Below are 17,796 nucleotides of genomic sequence, written 5' to 3'. Positions count from 1 at the left end.
CTAATATTGAGACATTTCAACAAACTTCAAGTGCTGAGGAATGGCTCTCCCCTATGCCTCCCAACCCGGAGGGGCCGGCAGCATTGACTCTGCCCGGGGTGCAAGCCCCTGCTGACCCTATACCGTCTCCTCCTTGGAGGTGGGGTGTACCCAGCGCCTACCTCCAGTGCTACAGGAGCAGGCTGTGCACCTGCACCCCGACATCACAGCAGGGGCATGCACTGTCCGTGGGCAAGATAAGCCAGCTTCAGAAACCAACACCCCTGGTTCCTGGGCTCGGTGTAAGCCCACAGCTAAACTGATGGCTGATCTTGTTCAAGTTCAGACAGCCTTTGTGTCTTTCAAGGAATGGGAGTGAGAACTCAGAGAAGGTCCTTCCTAAAACTTATCCTCATTTTCTAGCAGCAATAACTGGGTTTTGTTCTGGCAGTGGCAAGCACTGGCATCTTCCTTCCAACTGTAACCTTTTCTCAGGATGGCTCTAGGCATGACAGGATACCCCTGGGGCGAATATCCTCACTTCAGCAACTCTTGGAAGGCTATAAGTGTGCAAGGAAAGTCCATAAGAACCAACTTTAGTGAGAGCATGATAGTCTCTCACCCCGCTCAAGCCCTTGAAAAAGGCACGTTCAACTCTAAAACTGTGCCACATTCTCTTTATCTAAAAGAAGTTTGCTTTTTAATTCTTTAAACCATACCTTTATTAGGTGATTGAGAAAACTGACCTTTCATGACACTAGCAATGCCTGCTGCTGTATCCCTCACGATTGACTTGGAATAGAGAACTGACCCCACCATTTTCCAAAGGACTTCTTGGAATCTTGGTTAATTATCCATCTTCATACTGGCAGACAACAAACAATAAAATCTAGAGGTCTCCTTTTCTAAAAGAATTAAATGTTGGCTTTTAAAACAAAAAAAAAAATTCTCACCTTAACAAAGGCTGGGCTGGCAGTGAATTAAAACCGCTTATGACCTTTGAAGTTCAAGACCCAGTTCCTCCGATTCAGTACTCAAAACCCCATTACTGGTTAGACACTCAGAAGGAGGCCTGACCCTAGCCTTCCTCTCTGTCATATAACTAAGCCGGCCTTCGTTCACTGCTAAATCCAGAGGAGAGGACACCCGAAGACCAGGTTAAAGATCCAGGAGGAAGGTGGCCTCGTGCCTTCTGAATGCACTCAGGGCAGAGCTGAGCTGCCAGCCCAGAGCACACAGCTGTCAGTCCTAGCTGTCAGCTCCACCCCACACACGATTCTGAATCCTTCCAGAACTGGTTCATTCACGAACCAACTCTGCTGAGAGAGTAGATTGAGCACTTGCTCGAAATCTCAGAATGCCTACACTGAGCTACTTAGTTTCTGCTGTTGCTGCAGTATTTCTGAATAAATTTCAAAAAGATAAGCTTCCCTGAGTGCCTTTCAGGAGCTAGGAGCTTTTTATGAAAAGAGTGTGCAGCTTAAGACTTCCCTCCACCATTCTGAGCTCAGCCTGGGAAGAAGCTGAGCCTCAGTGGACACAAAGTTTGGGGGGCATCTATGCAGGCTGAGACCAGAGCACAGTTCTGTTCCTGGAACAGCAGGTGTGCTTCCTGTTACCCCTGCTCCCAGCTCCACTATTTACAGCTTACACGATTAAAGTGTCCTTCCTGGGGAGAATCACCCTCTCTCTGCATTCTTGGCAGTAGAGCTACTAAGTAGCTGGTCAGTTTTCCCAAACATGGAAATCCACGTTGCAAGTAACCTAGTGCTAGAGAACAGAGTTGACCAGAACTGGGGGTTTGACTCCCCTGCAGGATGTACCTGTGATTTGAACCCAAGTTCATGCTGTTCTTTACAACTGTAGCTACTGCTGCATGAGGTTCCCCTACCCATTCTCCTTAGAACCTTCCAGCTACCATCCTGCCAGACAGAAAAGGGAGACGCAGTGAGCTCAGTTCTTTCACCTCCTAAAAGCAAATGTGAAAATCCTTCCGGGTTCTTGTGCCCATGAAGGGATTTTGAACAGAGGCCTGGCGAGGCTGTGGCAACCCAGCCACACTTTTCTGGCAACCCAGCTAAAGGTGAGACGGTGCTATAGCCTGTTATTCAGAGACCCTCTGCACACCTCCGCCATGCTTGGCTCAGCAAAATGTTGCCACAGGGTAATTGTCACACACAGAAATTAATAAATAAACACAATTTCAAAAGACACAAAAATTGCATGCTCTAAAACAGGACGAGTGTTAGCCTCTTGGAGTAACCTACGGACATTAACAAGGGCACAACTAGACTAAGGTCAGTGTGGTTAGGGCCCAGACGATATCATCTACTTCAGCCTCTAGGGGACAAAAGGGACCAGAACTAAATTAAAAACTAGAACTAGCAGATGTTAACACTATAGAAACAGGTAATGAGGTATGAAGAGGCACTTACGTGGAAGAGGGCTATCTGCATATCCCATGGATGGAACACAGACGAAAAGAAAAGACAAGAGACAGACCCAAGAAAAAAAAATAAGATGTGAAAGAAATGAATAGGATCCGCAGAACACACGGAGCTGGAAACTCAAATTATCAAATTACTTCAAATCCAGAAAGAAGCAATTCCTGCACGAGGAAGATGAGACAGGCTTTCTACTTCCGGGAAGAGGCAAGGGGATCACTTCCCAGGCCCCTGGCTTCAGAGAGAAGAAAGCAAAGGATTCCCCTGTGTGCTTTTTAATCCCAGGAGTCAGAGAGGGCCCAGGGAGCTCTGTGACCACTGGGGAAGTCTGTGCTACAGCATCTTCTTCACCCGGATGGACTCACCATTCTCCCAGGGCAGGAACTCCAGTCTGTGGAGGGACAGGACTAGACCAGGGCTCACCCAGAGCCTGGCTATGTGTGGGAAGGGAGGGAAAAGTAAGGCATGCCTGGTTTAAGGAAACAGGGCGTGATGGAGACAAACAAGAGCTGCAACCCTGAATGGGATCAGGAAGAAGCGACTCCTGAAAGAGGCCTTGACCAGGGAGACCCCAACTGGGCTCTGGGTGTGGGAAGGGAGGAGGAGCAGGAAGGTCAGAGGCCATTTTTTTCCCTTCTGCCTTGTTGGGGTTTTGCTGCTGCTCATATATCCTACAGCAGGCTCCGTTTTCCTATAACTGAATATCTCTGCTGCATCAAAAATCCCACAACTAATTATGTCAACTGTCACTGCCTTTACTGTCTTCCTTCAGGTCACCAGGTGCTTAGGGCCCTGGTGACAAAAAGCAAATCTCCCCAAATCCCTCCCTACCACGTGGCTGTGATTCTTCCTATTGTCTTTAATAACATGTGTTAGTGGTTTTCCTCCCTGGCTGTTATTCTAACAAGCTGGACCAGCTGCTATGATGGTGTCACCAAGCCCTTCAAGAAAGTGAGGACAAAGGGACTGGGTATCAGTCATCACTGAGGGCGAGAGAACTAGGAGGTGGGACCACCGTGAGCAGAGGGATCTGAAAGACAAAAAGCTGCCCCCAAGGGGAAGAGGCTGGGCAGCTGGCTTTACTTACGGACTGGCTGCGTCTTGAACTCGGAGGCTGCGCTGATCTCACCCAGACCCTTGCCATTGAGGGCCGCCAGCCGGACCGCGTACATTGTCTCGGGCTTTAGGCCCACGATGGTGACGATGCCTTCCATGCTGGCTGTCATGAAAATATGAAAAGGGTCACAAAGGAGGAAAAACCTATTGGTGAAGTGGTATAGCTGCTATGGAAAACAGCAGGGCAGGTCTCCCCAAAATGAAACAGAGCATTATCATTTGATCCAGCAATTCCACTTGTGGATATATGTGCAAAAGAACTGAAAGCAGGGACTGGAATAGATATTTGTACACTCATGTTCACAGCAGCATTGTTCACAACAGCCAAAATGTGGAAACAACCAAAGTGTCTGCTGACAGATGAATGGATAAACAGAATGTGGTCGATACATACAATGGAATATTATCTAGCTTTAAAAAGGAATGACATTCTGACACACACTACATGGACGAACCTTGAGGACATTATGCTAAGTGAAATAAGCCAGACATAAAAGGACACATGTTGTATTATTCCACTTATATGTGAAGTACCTAGAAGAGTCAACTATACAGAGACTATTACTAGTCAACTAATAGAAAGTAGAATGGTGGTTGCCAGGGGCTGGGGGAAGGAGGGAATGGGGAGTTATTGTCTAATGGGTATTGAGCTTAGGATGATAAAAAAGTTCTGGAGATGGACAGTGGTGATGGTTGCACAACAATGTAAATGTATTTAATGCCACCGAACTGTACACTTAAAAATGGTTAAAATAATACATTTTATGTTAAATATATTTTACCACAATAAAATAGTTAACTAGAAAAAAAAGCCACAGATTTGGTATGAGGTTTCAGGGGGGAAGTCAGGGAGGTAAAGGATCATTTTCTTCTAGCTCTAATCCTGATTACCCAGAAAGTCCTCCCAGCCCTCCCAAAAGCTGAAGGAGTGATAGGAGTTTCCTGGCAGGATGAATGCGCAGTACAACTGGGTTGGAAGATGTCTCTGAATTGCTATGACACCGTGTCCTAGCCCATTCCCAATTCTACCCTCATTTCCAGGATTAAAAATTTCTACAGAAACAAAACCTACTTCACTGAGTTATTCCAATTAAACCCCAAAGGGAGAGTTAGACATAAATATATTCAGTCCTCAGGGAAAGATGATCCGAGCTCAGAGACTTCAAATTGCAGTCATCCAAGGGTCATTTTTCAAATCTGTGGTTTGGAAATATATCATAGGATTGACTTAAGAGCAGACCTGTCTGGTTGGCTCTGCTTATTTGGTTCATTACAGGGCAGTCCCTGAATAGACCCAAGCAGGACTGGATGGGTGAGAGCAGAGAACCTGAAGCACATGGAACCCAAATATGCAGAGCAGGGGGGGACTGGACTCCTCTGGTTGTGCCCAGCACCTAAGCAGGGCTTCCGCTTGGCATGTGGCTGAGCTGGCCTCATCTATCCTGCCAGGGTCACGAGAACCAGGTTCCGAAGTACCAGGGGGCAGAAGGCCAATAACTCTACATGAGATGTGACCACACCCTAAGTCTGGGGGGCCGGTGATGGTGTTGCAGCATAGGAACATCAACAGGACGGCAGGTGGTGGCATCTGGCCTCTCTCAGTATTGGGGAGTGGTGTGCACCCTACTCAAATGGGCAGTCAGGGTGCCAGCATCTGGTGAACGCAAGGGGTGAGCGTGTGCCCAGAGTCATCATTCTAAAGTAAACCGGGACTCTCCAACTTACCTTCTTTGGCATCATACCACTTGGAGTGCCACACTTCCTCGTCTATTGCTCTCCACTCAGCCTTGTATTTGAGGATGGGCACCCCGCCTGTGGCCTCTGGCTCATCAAATTGCACCTGTGCTGTGCTAGAATATGGCTCCACCTGGTCAATGGATGGTGATGATGGGGTGTCTGTGAAAAGGACATATATGGAGACTCAGGTGAGCCTGATTTGGCCCAGGATGTAACTCCCAATCATGAAACACATCTCTCTCATTTCTTTTAACTCTTGGGAATCTTGTCGCCTATATCCTGTCTCCTGCTGGTCCACCTCACCATGCAATTCTTTCCCAATGTGTCCCATGTCCAGATCCTCAAAGCCCCCAGAGCTCCCAGCCTCCTGACCCTCACACCCTCTTCTTCCCACGCTCCTGTCATCACAGAAGGTCATGAAAAGGGCCGGCAAGGGTGAGGGTGGTGCAGCCGTAAGGGGTGCTCACCTGCTTGGACAAGGATGAATTCCAAAGACTCCTGTCCGATGCGGTTCACTGCGGTACAGTTATAGTTTCCAAAATCATTTTCAGAGTCCGGGGTCACCTTTAGAAAGAAGGAGCTCTTGAGTTATGAGTGTCCCACGGAATGGCCCCCACCTCAGATCCTTATTTATTGAACTAAAATTAGTAGAGAATAGAATCAGTAAAGCTGCAGCCCAGCCTTAACCCAGAGAGAACAGAAAAGGGGATCATGGGAGAGGCACACTCTGCCTCCCAGGCCCCAATCTAGCTCTGGGGAGAGAAAGAGGGCCGAGGCTCACTTTCTTCCTCAGCCAGTGGCTCCCCTGCTCAGGACGTGCCAGAGAAGCAAGTGAGAAGATGTTAGCTGTATCCAGGAGCCTGCCCATCCTCAAACGGTGCCTCCGCCACCCTGCCCGCTGCCCCCATGTCTCACCTCCAGGTAGCTGGCGGACGGGGTGTTGTAGATCTTGATGTTGCTGTAGTTGGAGCTTGGCAGCAGTTGACCGTCTCGGAACCATGAGATTGTGGCACTGGGGTAGGCAAACACCTCGCAGGTGATGTTCACCTGGTTGCCCTCCCAAGTGTACACAGCCACAGGGCCCTGAAGCTTGGGGGCATCTGCAAAGAAGGACAACAGCTCTCAGGAAGACTGCCACGATCGTGACCCCTCCCCCCACTCCGTCTCCTGGCACCAGGAAGCTGGTCATGCCTTGAGGCCGAGCTGGTGCCGGGGGACAGCAGAGACCGGGGTCACTTCCCATGAGCTGCACGGGGAGACACGCAGACTTGTAAGAAGCCAGGGGACGGCGTGAAGGGGTGCCTTGCGGACACAGCTTTGAAATGGCCAGGGGCCAACCACCATGGGCCGGGTCCTGGCAGCTGTTTCCCTCTGTCATCCTGACCCTGCACGGCCCTCCCTGCCCCCTGTCTTCCCACCGTTTTCCTCACATTGCACTTCGAGGTACACGGACTGGGAGTCCTGGCCGATGGTGTTGCTGGCGGTGCAGATATACTCCCCAGCGTCTGTGTACTGGATGCTCTTCAGGGTCAGGGACGACACGCGGGCATGGCTGCGGACCACCATGTGCCCGTCCAGGGTCTGCCAGGAGGGGAGGGACAGCGTCAGGCCCGGGGCTGGGCGGGGCCAGGAGACCGGGCCATCACTGTCTGCGACCAGCCTCACAGCTCTCTGCTCTCTGGGCCAACGTCTAAGTCTCGCTTTAGGTACCGACTTGAGAGGAGGCTCCGGAGAGCACTCTGGGAACTTGGGTGCACCCCAAACAGAAAATGGGACTCAGTTTACCCAAGCAGCTTAGCCTATGTGCCAAGATTGGCTTGAGAAGGACAACCAAGGCCCCCAAGACGATTTGGTTGGCACATCTAAAATGGAAGCCAAAGTCTGGCCAGCAGGCGTTGCAGCTGCAATAGCCCTGCCTCGTGAGATTCTGGAAAACTTGCACTCCCGTCCTTTCCTTCTAGCCCCCTGCCCATCTGCCCGTTCCTTGGTGCATGCACACATAATGGGAAATCCGAATAAAAGAAATTATACAAGAAATCCATATTTCTGCAGATGCCTTACTTTCCTGGATGCTTAAAAGTAAAATAATTTCATTGAAAAAAGTCCAACAATCCGGAGCTCAGGAGCTGTTGAGCTGGAAGTGAGGGGAACTGGGTCCCCTCTCCCGGAACAGTGATACAGACAATCCCAGGCAGATTTGGAATCCTGGACACTATAGTCACCATATTCTAGCCCTTGACACTAGAATTGTCTTCCTGAGTCTCTGGAATTACAAGAGTTGGTCAAACAAGGAATAAGCATATGAGCCCTGGGCAATGGGTACCGAAATATTTCCAAGGGGTTTCCCCCCTTGACACTCTTAAGTAAAATGGTTGCTGGCCTAGGAAGAGTCTAGGCATGCGGTCTGAGTTCAGACCCTCAAGAAAGCTGGCAATCTGAAGAAGGAGTCCAGCTCCTCGTAGGCTGGGCCATACTCTTTAAGTCCAGTGAGCGATATTCCATAGAGATAGACAGGTGAGTGCTCTGCATATCGTCCGTCATCCCATGAGGCTGGGCCTTTAAAGAACTAAAGAACACCTGCCTTCAGGTTCTTTTGAGCTGCTGTTTGGAAGCCCAAAACCCAGCATTGAAATATCATATGGCAGCCAGTTTGGGGAGCTCAAAAGCAAGACACCATTGGCCTTGACAGAAGTCTCAGACCACAAAAAGTCCCATCACTGGTAGAGCTAATCTGTTTCAGTCATTTAGTCCCATCACATTCATATCCAGAAGCCAGAACACAACTGCCAGCAAAGAGGCAGAAGAGCCAAGCAAAACCATCATTACCTACTGCAGCGAGGGCCACCCCTCTCTGACAGGAATGCCCAGATGCCTTGGCTCTCGGCCTCCACGAGGCCTGGAAAGCTGTGAAGCTGATGGGCTGAGAAGCTGCACCCCAGGGGATGAATGGGAGCTGACACAGGCAGGTGTGGAGCACTTGTCTCAAAAGTCTACGGTCATGTGCCAAACAAAATCTTGAAGCATCATCTAAACTCGTGGCATCAGGAGTGTGAGGTCAACGCTGCAAGTATCTCTGAGGGCTGACCTGACCTGCTTGTCATTCCTATATTCCCAAGACAGCAGAATGAAGGCAGAGGGGATTCATGGTTTACCCCGGCCTTTCTGGTTACCTCAGTGAGATCACAGGTTCAGCCAACAGTGATGCCAGCCAGTGACTGAACTGTAATTTTTTGTCACACACCCAGGATTTGTCCTGGGGCTGCCACCACAAACATGGAAAACTGATCAGAATCTTTCAGAAGTCAAGAGAACATTTCCATAAGGAAGGATACAACGGCAAAAGATGCAAAGAAAGTCGTGTAGGTAAGAGAAGGACATTAACAAGTAACCACAAAGGGGGACATGAGCAGTTTTTACTCAGAATGATCTAGAAAATGGTCAAAGAGAAGCTCAGGAAATGGTTGCATTCACAGCCTTACTTTTTTTCCCCCTTCTCTCTGGTCTCTTTGTCTAAATTTCTCTCTGGAAAATTTTCTCATTTAATGATGTCAGCAGAGCAGTAGGCAGCCTTCCATAGAGAATTTTATTTTGCGGTGGCTCAAAACAGGATTGACGATGGAATTATTTGCCAGATGCCCAGTTCTCCCTCTGAGGGGACGCAGACAGACTCCAGTGTGATTGGACTATCTCCTTCTGAAATGATTTACTCTGGCACCAGGACAAAGTCAGAGAGTGCCACCTCCAAGCCATCCAGACCACACGTCATGCTGATGGTCCAGGCTCGAGGAGGAAGCAGATAAACTCTGGGTACGAATGAAACGATCACTATGGCAAGAAGACCCGGTTTTGCAAAAATGTATGAAAGGCAATTATAATTGCTCTTCTCATCAAGACATTTTTGTCTCTCTTCTTGCAGGGAAAAGTCCTAAGGCTTTCCAGAACTTACAGAATGAAATTAGCCATGACCCAAGCCTTCTTTTGAGCTCATCTGGACTCATGGTCTTCATCCCTGACTGAGACAAATAGGAGGGAACGGAACTTCTGAGCCCCAGGGGGCAGAACTCACTTGAAAGTCAATTATGTCCAGAGCGAGATAACTTAAGATAAGGACACTTCTGCAAAATGGAGTGAGGTGTCTGCTTTCCTGGGAGTAAACCAATTACTTCCACTAATAATAACAATTCTCTCAACATCTCCTTAATGCTCCCTGATAAATCTCAGCTCCTCTTCTAGCCGTGTCTAAATCTGAGTGACGGGAAGATGCACAAGGCCAAGCGGAATGAGAGGGGTAGTGGCTCAGGAGTGGCTGATAATTAACCCTTCTTTTCTCCCTTCCCCAATCCCAACGAGCCCATGACTTTTGGGCAATAAAAACACCCAGTCTGTGACAGCACTCCTGGGAAGTGTTTACAGGAGGCAAGTGTTTTAGAGAGGGTGTGCACCTAACTACAGTCCCTACGACGTGGAGGAAGGAATGACACAAAGAGAGCTTATAATGAATTAGATTTGATGACGGCAGGGTGCAGAAACTAGCATCAGTGCCTGGGGACAGGCAGTTAACTTTTAAATATTAAACAGCATTAAATATTTATAGCTATGACCTGAACACATGAGTTACGTGTTCTGAATAATTATCATTTCCGAAAGACTGGAGGATGGGTTTACCCAATTAAAATACAGTCTACAGGATTGCCATATTCTACATTTATAGTATTAAACAATATCAAAGTTCCATCTAGAGAAAAGGCTACTTTTTAAAAAAGTATTTATAGATTAGATTCTTGAACTTCATCTAAAACATACTGTTTTTTATTTCACTATCTGTCAGTTAATCACACAAATCAGGTCAAGAATGATAGGCATGATCATCAGTAGGGTCTTGGGGATACAGCAATTACAATCTAAAGATTTATATTTAGCTTCAGTTTTCAAACTAAGTCCCACATTACCCAAACTGAAGCAAGCAGTCAGAGAAATTTCAAAGGCTAAATATGCTACTGACTTAAAAAAAAAAAAGAACCATTTGTGACAAATCACTCTAATCTCATAAACTTAATGCTCTATAAAAGTAACATAGATATGTTTCGCAACTTGGGAAAACCAATGAGAGATGTCATTTGCATTGCTTCGGGATGAGATGTGATGTGGTAATTTACCAAGACCAATCATGATAAAATAAGCGAGCAACAAGATGAGTTGAGCTGGAAAGGTAAGGGCTGAGTGGGTTTTTAGATCATTAACTCTGTGACTTTATGATCCAAAGCCACATCAACCAGGTAAGAGTCAAAAAAATTTTATCATTTCAAAATGCCTGGCCTGGGAGTTGGGGCCATTTATTTCTCTAAGTATAATTACCTGGATGTGATTTTATCAGCACCAGCAAGAGAATAAGATCCAGTTTTAGGAAATAATAAGGATTTGTTCATCCACTCCCAACACAGCTTGCTTGCTCACCCTAAAGTGACACTATTGCTAAGTAATGTCTACCACTATTGACCTATTCTTTAATCTAACTAAATTACTAATTAGTTTTAGCATGTCTGGTTATTAAACTGTAATGGTGAGTTGAACTGTAATGCTTTCAAAACTACAGACTGGCTAGTGGTCAGGTAAGCTATACCTCTTGCTTCTCTGGTCGAGTCCACGAAGCCTGTAGAGAACAAGATATAAAACACAACAAGAAAGCAGTAAAATTTTACAACATGTTGCTTTAGAGAATTGATGTATCACACTGCATTCCGTGCACATGCAGCTTCTTTTTAATTCAGAACTTTTTCCAAGGTCCACTTTCAACAGTGTGTTTACTACCCAGTTTAATTTAGGATTTAGCTTATGTTCAGCTTTCTTCCCCCACTTATGCACATTAAGATGTATAATTCAAACGTAAAGGCTTTCCTAATCTTTGGAAGACGTACATATGGATACCAGCAGATATATTAGACTGCTCCTGTTCCAAAACATCTTGAATATTCCTCGTAATATTAGGTGATACTACTAGTTCTAACCACACAATCTAGAGATACTTCTAGAGTAGGTTTCCTCCTTTGGATTTTATTGGACAGCTTATCACCAATATACTATTTTGTGCTCATGCATTTTGTAACTCTTTGCATGCATTCTATTAAAAATCAAATTTTTATTTTAAAAAAAGGAACAAACAAAGGAGCAGAAGGGTACATTAGGAATGAGAAGTATGCCCTTAAGACAGGAAGCTTTGAGGATACTGAACTCTGAGTGCTATGGTACGTTCCAGTTGGTTCTTAAAGGCAGAGGGATGCCCAGATGACATGCAGGCTTAAGCGTTCACCATCTTCATCAAAGATGGCATTCACAAAGCGGGTTTAGGTATTTTCCTACCCACATCAAGATTTTTATTTATCCAGCACTGGGGAATCTACTATGCTTACAGTTTTTCTGATTTCACGCTGGGAGTCAAAACTATCATACATGCGTTATTCTTTTTATTAGATGGCATGACTGCCTGATTGTCCCTCATGTTCAGATGGAAGGAGGACAGAGACGACGCCAGAGACACAGTAATGCAATCCTGGGAATGCAAATGAGTTAGAAAACATTCAGTAAGAGTCCGCTAAATGCAAGGAGCTTTTGTGAGACATGAGGATGGAGATGTTGAATTATGTCACATGATGTTGGCATGAAGAAGAAAGTGAGTACAGAGGAACACGCATAGACCAAAGTAACAGTGGGCCAACATGTCAAATGTGGTTGCCATTTCCACATCACTTAGAAGCTTGTCTGTCACATGCCAGGGCTGCATGAATCAAGACAATTTTCAGGGGCCCTATCATATGGAGTTGTTTGTTTTTCAGATATGATTCTTCCTGTGTCTCTTCTAACTTACTGTGGTTTTGTGGCTTTTAGAATAAGTAGGTGCTAGTAACACAATGCTTTCAGTAGCCTGACCTTCTACCTGTGTGCCTGGTAGGATAATAGGATATATCTTGACACTGATAATTTGATGAAGGCGTGTAGCCCACTTTAAGACAACCTGATATGCAAATATACATACTTAAAACCTAAACTAGTATATGATTAGCAGTGCTCCCAAAACTGTTAGTTCCAGTTTCTTTTAATATTTGCATGTTTTATGATCTTACACACAAGTCTGTAGGAGTATGTATACAAATTAAAGTGAAGTGAAGTGACTGATAGACACTTATCCTAAGTATTCCCTCTTATACTTCTGCCCACATCCTGGATAAACTACACTCCAACTGCTCAATGCAGGCACCTTTCCCAATGTTTAAGAGCGAGCACCTGTTTTACACTGAATGAGGAATTCTCCCTGGTGAAAAGAAACTTTGGTTTCTAGGGAATCCAGAATTTCAAAAGGTTTCTCTTTTTTGTAGGATACTCTGTCTACTCAGAATTCAAGGTTCATGAAATGCCTTTCACTTATTTCTATCTCTTCGGATCTCAACTCTTTGCTCCTCTCCTTCTCCTTAGACATTAAGGCTTCACAAGCCTTTCTTTCCCAGTCTCTTCAAAGGCACTGATACGTTCAAATGAGCACAGACTGGACTTGTTCTGCCAGGGAGAGAGGATGTAAATTACCATCCAGGGCTCTCACTCAATATGTAAATGGTACCTGGAATTTAGCACCACTCACTGTGGGTCTTTAAAATACCTGGCAGTTTAAAAAATGAGTCTCAGTAGGATGGGTAATAAAATGATACGGATGCACAAACTTTCTTTGTATCTGCAGTCACCACAATGACCTCCATACACATCGATCAAACTGACCCATTACGATATTCAAAATTTTTTTGTCAACAGACTAGTGACCACTAAGAAATGGATTAACTTTCAGACAGATGATCTCCTCTAATGATCTTAGTGACCCAAACTTAGCCTAGCTATTATCATTTGTTGAGTGAAACCAACTCAACTAGCTGAAGCCGAACAGATTGATTATAATCAATCTTAAACGAGTGACTAGACTAAACCTAGAGACATTGTCAAAGACAGAGTGTGACTTTTGGGCTCAGTGTACTGGTTTTTGCTTTTTTTCCCCTTCTTTTTTAAATGAAGAACATCAGTATTCCATTAGAAAGTCACCACAAGCCTATGAGTGAAAGCCTTTTCTCCCCTCTCCTCTTAAAAAGGATTAACACTAGATTCAACTAAGCAGTGAAGCAAAAGACCAAGCTGCTTTAATCAGCTTCTGTTGTCACTAATTTTATTAAAGGAAGCATTGAGCCTTCCGTGAAAGTCATCAGAATCATAAGAGAGCACCATGGCGTTACGTGCTCCACCTTCTGAGCTACTCACCCCAGGGAAGCTCCGGTGGCATTCTAAGGGCTCTGTACTTGACCTTGTTCCAGTCAACATTTTTATCAGTGACTTGGACAAAGATATTTCAAATAAGCATTCATACAAGGTTGGAAGCAACAGCTAATAGAGATGCTAGATGGCAGTTGCATGGGGAAGGCTGAATTGCCTGCCCTTGGGTCTTGTGCTTAGAACTGGGGTCACCATCGACTGCTATACCCCATTACTTTTAACAAACATAGATAAAACAGGGGGGACCCACATTGGTTGAAATGCCCTGGACCCCAAGAACTCTAGGGACAGTTCTGATGAAAGCCAGTCCTGACTGGTCAGAAAGATGGACTAAAATAGTCGTTCTCCAGCCAAGGAGTGTTTCTGTATGTGACACTTTTGGTAACGACAATGATTAGAGTTGGTTACTAACATTTAAAGGGAAGGGACCAGGGATGTTAAGTATCTTGCAATGCACAGGACAGTCCCAATGAAGAAAGAGTCTTCCCAAACTGTCATTTGTGACCCCCACTGAGAAATATTGGGTTGCAACAAACAAAACAATTTTTAATAGAAATAAATATAAAATTCTACATCATTGGTTAAGCAATCAATTGCATAAGGACAGGACAGGGGATATGCGGCTTAAATGCAGTTCATGCCAAGAAGAGCTGGGCATTTTAGTTGACCACAAGCTCAACAGGAGACAACAGAATGAGGAAACTGCTAAAGGGTTAACGTGATGTTGACAGCATTTCAGGGTCCAGATCAAGGGAGCAATGAGCCAGGAAGTCTGCATTAGCTATACTGGGCTCCACAAAGTTATAGGGGACACTAGGGAAGTGAAGCTCTCTAGTACAGGACGACTAGAAAGGTCAAGGGTGTGGAAACCATAAGATAAGAGCAGCAGTGAAAATAACTGGATGTGTTACAGGGCAGAAGCCTGACTAAAGGAAAACTGGAGAGCTAGTTAATGGCTCTCACACAAAGGACTGAGTTGTAGGGGCTGGAAGGCTGGGAAGTGGCAGGGGCAATGAAGCAGGGCCTCTTAACCATCAGTGTTGGCCACCTGACTGCAAAGAACTGACACTGTCACCCTTCAAGCAGGGGCTGAGTGACTTTTTGGCAGTAAGACTAGATAACCTCCAAAGGACCCTTCTTCCAACCTTCTATGATTCTGGCAAGTTATGTGATCTACTTCTCAGGAGGCTTATTTCCCTTCCCAGTAGAAACAATTGGCCATTCTTACTGCTCAGCTCATAGTCTTGACTTTAAAAAGAAAACTTTTCTTCCCCTCCTATAATTCTGTGACTCTAATAATCTTGATACCTAATTATCAATATATATAATGCAACTTCAGCTGGAGGAGAAAACGAGAAGCAGCTGCCAAAGTAAAAGTGAAATTTACTGTCTGGAGTCCACCTGGCTCACGAATAGGCCATCTCTGTTTCCTTAATTTTTAGCCACCCCCAGTATAAGATGGCTATCATGCCTCTTTGATGTCAATATGTAATGAATAGAAATAGCAATTTTTCTATACAGCGTTTCATTTAGGCAAATATGCTGATCTGGGGTCACATCACTGGCCAATTTGGAAGGCTTGTTCTAACACTGATTCATTCATGTTGCAGTAATGTCACTTGAAGGGGGTCCTTCACAGTAAAAGAAAGCGCAACACAACCTATGTGGCTGGGCTTAAATAATTATCTCAGATTGAGACTAATGATCTACACTGATAATTGAACTATGCAAAGCCTACTTGGCTTGAGATGGTCTCTGCTAGACACCTTTGGTTTTAATATTTAGGAAGTATGAGTGTGTATTAATGCCTGGTTTTTTGTTCTCATTCTATAAAAATGAATTCACAGATACAAGCCAGAAGTGTCCACCTATTAAAGGACCTGAGGTAGGCACAAATCTTAATAACTCTTCTAGTCTAGCTTGGCCGTTGAGCTACTCCTAGGAAAGATATAGAATCTAAAACCATCATTCATCTGGGGTAGATGTTATTTCTGTCCTTCCCTCTGGATCAAAGATATACACTGGGTCATTCTGGACAAATCTACTCTCAAGCCTGATGTAGAAAAATCTGCCAAGTGGCAGCCCTGTGGTTTAAGCCTTGAAATGTACATTCAATCCACGTAACACACACGATGGGAGCTAAAATCTGAGCTGAGGGTTTAATTCCAATGTTGATAAAGTATCCAAGTAAACACTACATTACTTAATTCAGTTGGTTTTCACAATATCAAACAGCATATGCAAGTTTCAAAAATACTTAGCAGTTCCTCGGTTGAGTTTTTGTTAAGTTGAATTCAACTCTGGAGGTAAAACTTGCAAAAATTAATGGGTTTTTTTGGAACAGCAATTTCTGTTCCTCTTGATTTAGTTTTGTTTTCTATTAGTAGGAGAGAAATCAGTTCTTCAAATGCAAATCCCAAATTTGGCTCTGAAATTTCACACTATCCCTTTTTAGCTTTATTTAAGTCTACCCTCTCTAGGGATTTCCTTTAGGCAGGCAGAAGAGTGAAGATCTATCTTCTTTGACGTTCTAGTCAATCAGCAATCCATTATAAATGTTCTTTAAGGCTAAGGCCATTACTCCTGAATAGGTGACAAAGGTCTGGCCAACTAAAATGAAGCCCATTACTACAGGATATATGAGATGAGATTGGAGGAGTGCCATAAGAAGGTTTAAGTTGCTTTAAAACCAAGCTTCTTCCTCCCCCTGTCTTTTGGCCCATTCAATAGCAAAAGGCTGCCTGATGTGGGGTTACCTCAATTTTTATAGACTGTTAATAATAACGACAGCTTTCCGGTGGCCTATAAATCCGTGTTCTTGAAAGCTAAATCTTCCCAGTCATTTAAATTTGCCAGGAAGGTTGCTATAATGTTCTTCATCTCTCAGAGAATATATTGTAGAACCTGGTGTAATCATCATCACATAGAAACTGCTAATTATTTTTGCCTTTAGAACAAAATGATATGCAAGTGTGGCCGAGAATACAGGCAGACACAAAGGCAACCAAGCGTTTGTGCATATAGGGCATGTAGAGCATGAACATACAAATCACAAGGAGAAGAATTAATAGGCTCATCCTGATCCCTATTAAGTTCCGGGACACGTTTCCTTGGGTGCTCCTGAGATGATGCTAATATCACCCAGTGCACTGGGACCTTAACTTTCCTTGGTCCTCCCAGCTCCATAACCCTGGTTTGAAAATCACTATCCCCTTCCTCCTTGCGACGTCTAACCTAACCATACCCACTAACATCACACCCCTGCAAATCCATGCAAGGAATTGTGCCCCTTCCATCCCAAGGGGATGCTGAGCAGGCCACAGCCAGGGCAGGCTGGAGGAGGGGGGCCATAGGACCTGGCTGCAGCCTCCAGTGGCCACATCCCATTTTCGGGTTCACCGAAGAGGACCGGGCATGGGGCAGAATCAATCCATGTAGAGTCTGCGCTCCATGGCCCTGAAACTCTTGGGCGACATTATACCTTTTCTTCGTTGCTGATGTTTCGGGTGGATGTTCTCCAGGTGATTGAGGGAATGGGGTCTCCTGAGGCTTCACAGGTAAGCGTGACCTGTTCCTCTAGTTCCATGGCAGTCTGGTTCTCTACGTAGGTGATTTTGGGTTTTGCTGAAAAGACAGAACACTTCCATGAGTTTGACATTTTTTTAGCTTTCCAGGTTTGAATTATAAAGGCACCATTCAACAAAGGTTATCAACTTATTAATCATAAGGCCCTATTCTAGGTGGTGTATGAGTTAACGAGCTGAACCCCCCAGCAGCTTACAATGGAGCAGGCATAGGACGACACCAAAGTGACAGTAATAACAACGTCCCGTATGGGGAGAGTGCTGAGGGTGATGGTGCAGGAGGCCTGAGCAGAGGAAGAGCTCTCCTCTGGCTGAGTCTTCATGAGGAGACAGTTTTGGGGCTGTCTTTGGGGCTGGGTTGTGAGATTTTCAGTACGTGGAACTTTGGGTGGACACGGAGTCATTCCGAGTGTAGAAAGGCGCGTGAATGAAAGCAAAGAAGCAAGAACGTGTGGAGAGAGGGTGGGGAAGAGAGCAGAGTAGAGCGTCAGGGTCTGCGTGTCTGTGCCTCAAAGCAGTGGGAGACAATGCTGGACCCAGGCAGAGAGCATCTTGATTGCCCGGTTACAACTCTGGCTTGAATTTTATCCCCTGCCTGGTGGAGACCCACTGACAGTGTTTAGTCAGAGGAA

At 45.3% G+C, this 17,796-nt stretch overlaps 1 protein-coding gene across 16 annotated transcripts in view; it reads right to left on the bottom strand.

Moving 5' to 3' along the window:
* The window catches only part of LOC132370449 (neural cell adhesion molecule 1), a 309,440-nt gene that overhangs the window by 33,831 nt on the left and 257,813 nt on the right, over positions 1 to 17,796 (bottom strand). For 5 of the 16 annotated variants that reach the window (XM_059930466.1, XM_059930476.1, XM_059930467.1 and 2 more), the window contains exons 8-14: positions 17,062 to 17,204; positions 10,897 to 10,926; positions 6,707 to 6,857; positions 6,192 to 6,376; positions 5,744 to 5,840; positions 5,265 to 5,435; positions 3,511 to 3,642 (exon numbers count right to left, since the gene is read on the bottom strand). In XM_059930466.1, the coding sequence (XP_059786449.1) occupies positions 3,511 to 3,642; positions 5,265 to 5,435; positions 5,744 to 5,840; positions 6,192 to 6,376; positions 6,707 to 6,857; positions 10,897 to 10,926; positions 17,062 to 17,204 (909 nt within the window). Of the gene's footprint in view, positions 1 to 2,414; positions 2,430 to 3,510; positions 3,643 to 5,264; positions 5,436 to 5,743; positions 5,841 to 6,191; positions 6,377 to 6,706; positions 6,858 to 10,896; positions 10,927 to 17,061; positions 17,205 to 17,796 lie in introns of all 16 variants that reach the window. The other 11 variants (XM_059930462.1, XM_059930463.1, XM_059930469.1 and 8 more) reach the window with 3 other exon arrangements.

Source organism: Balaenoptera ricei, chromosome 8 (assembly GCF_028023285.1).
Source record: "Balaenoptera ricei isolate mBalRic1 chromosome 8, mBalRic1.hap2, whole genome shotgun sequence".
NCBI lineage: Eukaryota > Metazoa > Chordata > Mammalia > Artiodactyla > Balaenopteridae > Balaenoptera > Balaenoptera ricei.
This window is presented reverse-complemented; position numbering and strand designations above follow the sequence as displayed.